We start from the raw sequence: 2,369 nt of genomic DNA on the forward strand, positions 1-2,369 counted from the left end.
ACACACTTACATGGCCAAACCGAACACACTTACACGGCCAAACCGTACACACTTACATGTCCAAACCATACACACTTACGTGGCCAAACCGAACACACTTACATGGCCAAACCGTACACACTTACATGGCCAAACCGAACACACTTACGCGGCCAAACCGTACACACTTACGTGGCCGTGGCCGAACACACTTACGTGGCCAAACCGAACACACTTACGCGGCCAAACCGAACACACTTACGTGGCCGTGGCCGAACACACTTACGTGGCCGTGGCCGAACACACTTACATGGCCATACACACTTACATGGCCAAACCATACACACTTACGTGGCCAAACCGTACACACTTACATGGCCAAACCATACACACTTACGTGGCCAAACCGAACACACTTACATGGCCAAACCAAACACACTTGCGTGGCCAAACCGTACACACTTACGTGGCCAAACCGTACACACTTACATGGCCAAACCGTACACACTTACGCGGCCAAACCGTACACACTTACATGGCCAAACCGTACACACTTACATGGCCAATCCATAAACGCTGCATTTTTTATATTCCTCATCTGTCAAGAAACGATTTTTATCCAAACCAACGCTGGCCGATGAAATCTTTAAAACCTAAGATGACAAAAATTATTATGTTGTACCATTATGACATCACAGACACCTTATTATGTTGGATGTACGCATCATAAACGCGACGAAGATCTTCTCCATCCCGGGTATTTCCCTCCAAATTAGCTTGAATCATGTCCCGACCATATTTGGTCAAAGTTTGTGGAGAAACGCGATATATTTGCAAGGGTTCGTTCAAAACATCAAACATTGAGGAAGTGGCCTGTATGTGGGTACGTGGGTTGGGTGATATTTATCTTGTGGATACACTTACCTGTAAGCATTGTATGTAGAAAGCAATCTGGTGGTCGATACTGGTGGGTAGCTAAGGATATATAAATTCGTTATGTGAATATTAACCTTTAGTTTGTGGGGAAACTTACATCATATTCTTGTGATAGAATGCAAAACAATCCAAGTTTGAAATCAGTTTGTAGTAAGATGTCTATGTTGATGGTTTTAGGTTGATGTATAAGACGATGCATTATGTTGTTAATATATGGATTGCAATCGTAACCTGTACAATGATCCACTATCTGTAGGATAATATATAATATGACATCACAATGTAGAACATTATGACATCATATTATCACCTTACGAGGGACTTCCCCATCAACAATACTTTGGTAAAACTCCGGTTCATATTGCCCCGTTTCATTTTGCCCCGGGAAAGTTTCAACGAAAGATTTATTTCCATGAACGATCCCGGTAACCTGTGCAACATGTGTTAATATGATGTCCATGAAATAATAGAAATGTCATAAAACCTCAAAACTTGGCACCGGCTGCAAAATGTGATGGAAATGTTCAGATAACAAACTTCTGGTGGCGACTATGATGTCATAGAGGTGGTTGCTTGGACAATGGGAGGCAGCAAACGCAAGACAATGGTAACTATGATGTAACAATGGTAACTATGATGTAACAATGGTAACTATGATGTAACAATCAATTTATTTCTTACCGAAATTCTGGATCCAGATTTTCTGAAACTCCAAGTTGGGAACAAATTGTTGAGACGGAAGCGAAATTTTCCTCCATTAAGTTTAACGTCAATTGTTTCGCAAGAATGTGGTCATTGTTCTGTGACAATGGGTATATTATGATACATAATACCAAAGGTCATCTTTACCTTCAACGCTTGTTCAATCACGAGGAGCTTCGTTCGTTCGTTTAAATATTTATCATCAAGCAATTCACCGAGTCGTAAAATAGAAATCAAATTTTCATACGAGCTTTGCTTTTCCAACGCTTGTTTGATTATTTCGATTTTATCTTTACAAAGTCGAACTGTAGAAACAAGGTTGAAACATCTACAACAAACAAAAAGAAATCTTACTTTTAATTGGAACGATCTCCACCCCAAGGTTTTGTAAAACCTCTATGGCTTCAATAAAGTTTGATTGACAGCTCACAATCGATGTTTGTTCTTCTATTAAACCCAAACATAATTTGGATAATCCCAACATTTTATTCTCTTTGTTGTCGATGGAGATCGAATCTAAATATTCATTGGAAGCAGAAACGACCAAAGCCGTTGAATCCTGGGGATTAATTATAAACCAATATTTTGTTGAAATCCCCATTTTGTAGCAACCTTACCTTATATGGTAGTTTCCCTTTATAAGTATCGCATGCCCGTTGATTCATGAAACAACCTGCCAACGTTGATGGTGTTTATCAACAATGTTAACATTATTGAGTAAGAGTGTTGAAAAAAAAACGTGGCCCAACCCA

The 2,369-nt window shown here is 39.8% G+C and overlaps 1 protein-coding gene and 1 non-coding gene across 2 annotated transcripts in view; both read right to left on the bottom strand.

Moving 5' to 3' along the window:
* LOC100175396 (neuroblastoma-amplified sequence-like) overlaps window positions 1–2,344 on the bottom strand; it is a 5,350-nt gene extending 3,006 nt beyond the window's left edge. Inside the window, exons 1-10 of the mRNA XM_002121862.3 lie at window positions 2,235–2,344; window positions 1,972–2,176; window positions 1,765–1,922; window positions 1,597–1,715; window positions 1,400–1,526; window positions 1,226–1,345; window positions 1,013–1,165; window positions 904–954; window positions 682–852; window positions 538–632 (exon numbers count right to left, since the gene is read on the bottom strand). Of these exons, the coding sequence (XP_002121898.3) occupies window positions 538–632; window positions 682–852; window positions 904–954; window positions 1,013–1,165; window positions 1,226–1,345; window positions 1,400–1,526; window positions 1,597–1,715; window positions 1,765–1,922; window positions 1,972–2,176; window positions 2,235–2,282 (1,247 nt within the window). The 5' untranslated portion in view covers window positions 2,283–2,344. The remainder of the gene's footprint in view (window positions 1–537; window positions 633–681; window positions 853–903; window positions 955–1,012; window positions 1,166–1,225; window positions 1,346–1,399; window positions 1,527–1,596; window positions 1,716–1,764; window positions 1,923–1,971; window positions 2,177–2,234) is intronic.
* On the bottom strand, window positions 1,175–1,225 carry mir4151 (microRNA 4151). Its single transcript, NR_034547.1, has one exon. It is a non-coding gene; the product is annotated as a microRNA 4151 (primary transcript).
* Window positions 2,345–2,369: the final 25 nt, after the last annotated feature.

This window comes from Ciona intestinalis, unplaced genomic scaffold (genome assembly GCF_000224145.3).
Source record: "Ciona intestinalis unplaced genomic scaffold, KH HT000623.1, whole genome shotgun sequence".
Taxonomy (NCBI): domain Eukaryota; kingdom Metazoa; phylum Chordata; class Ascidiacea; order Phlebobranchia; family Cionidae; genus Ciona; species Ciona intestinalis.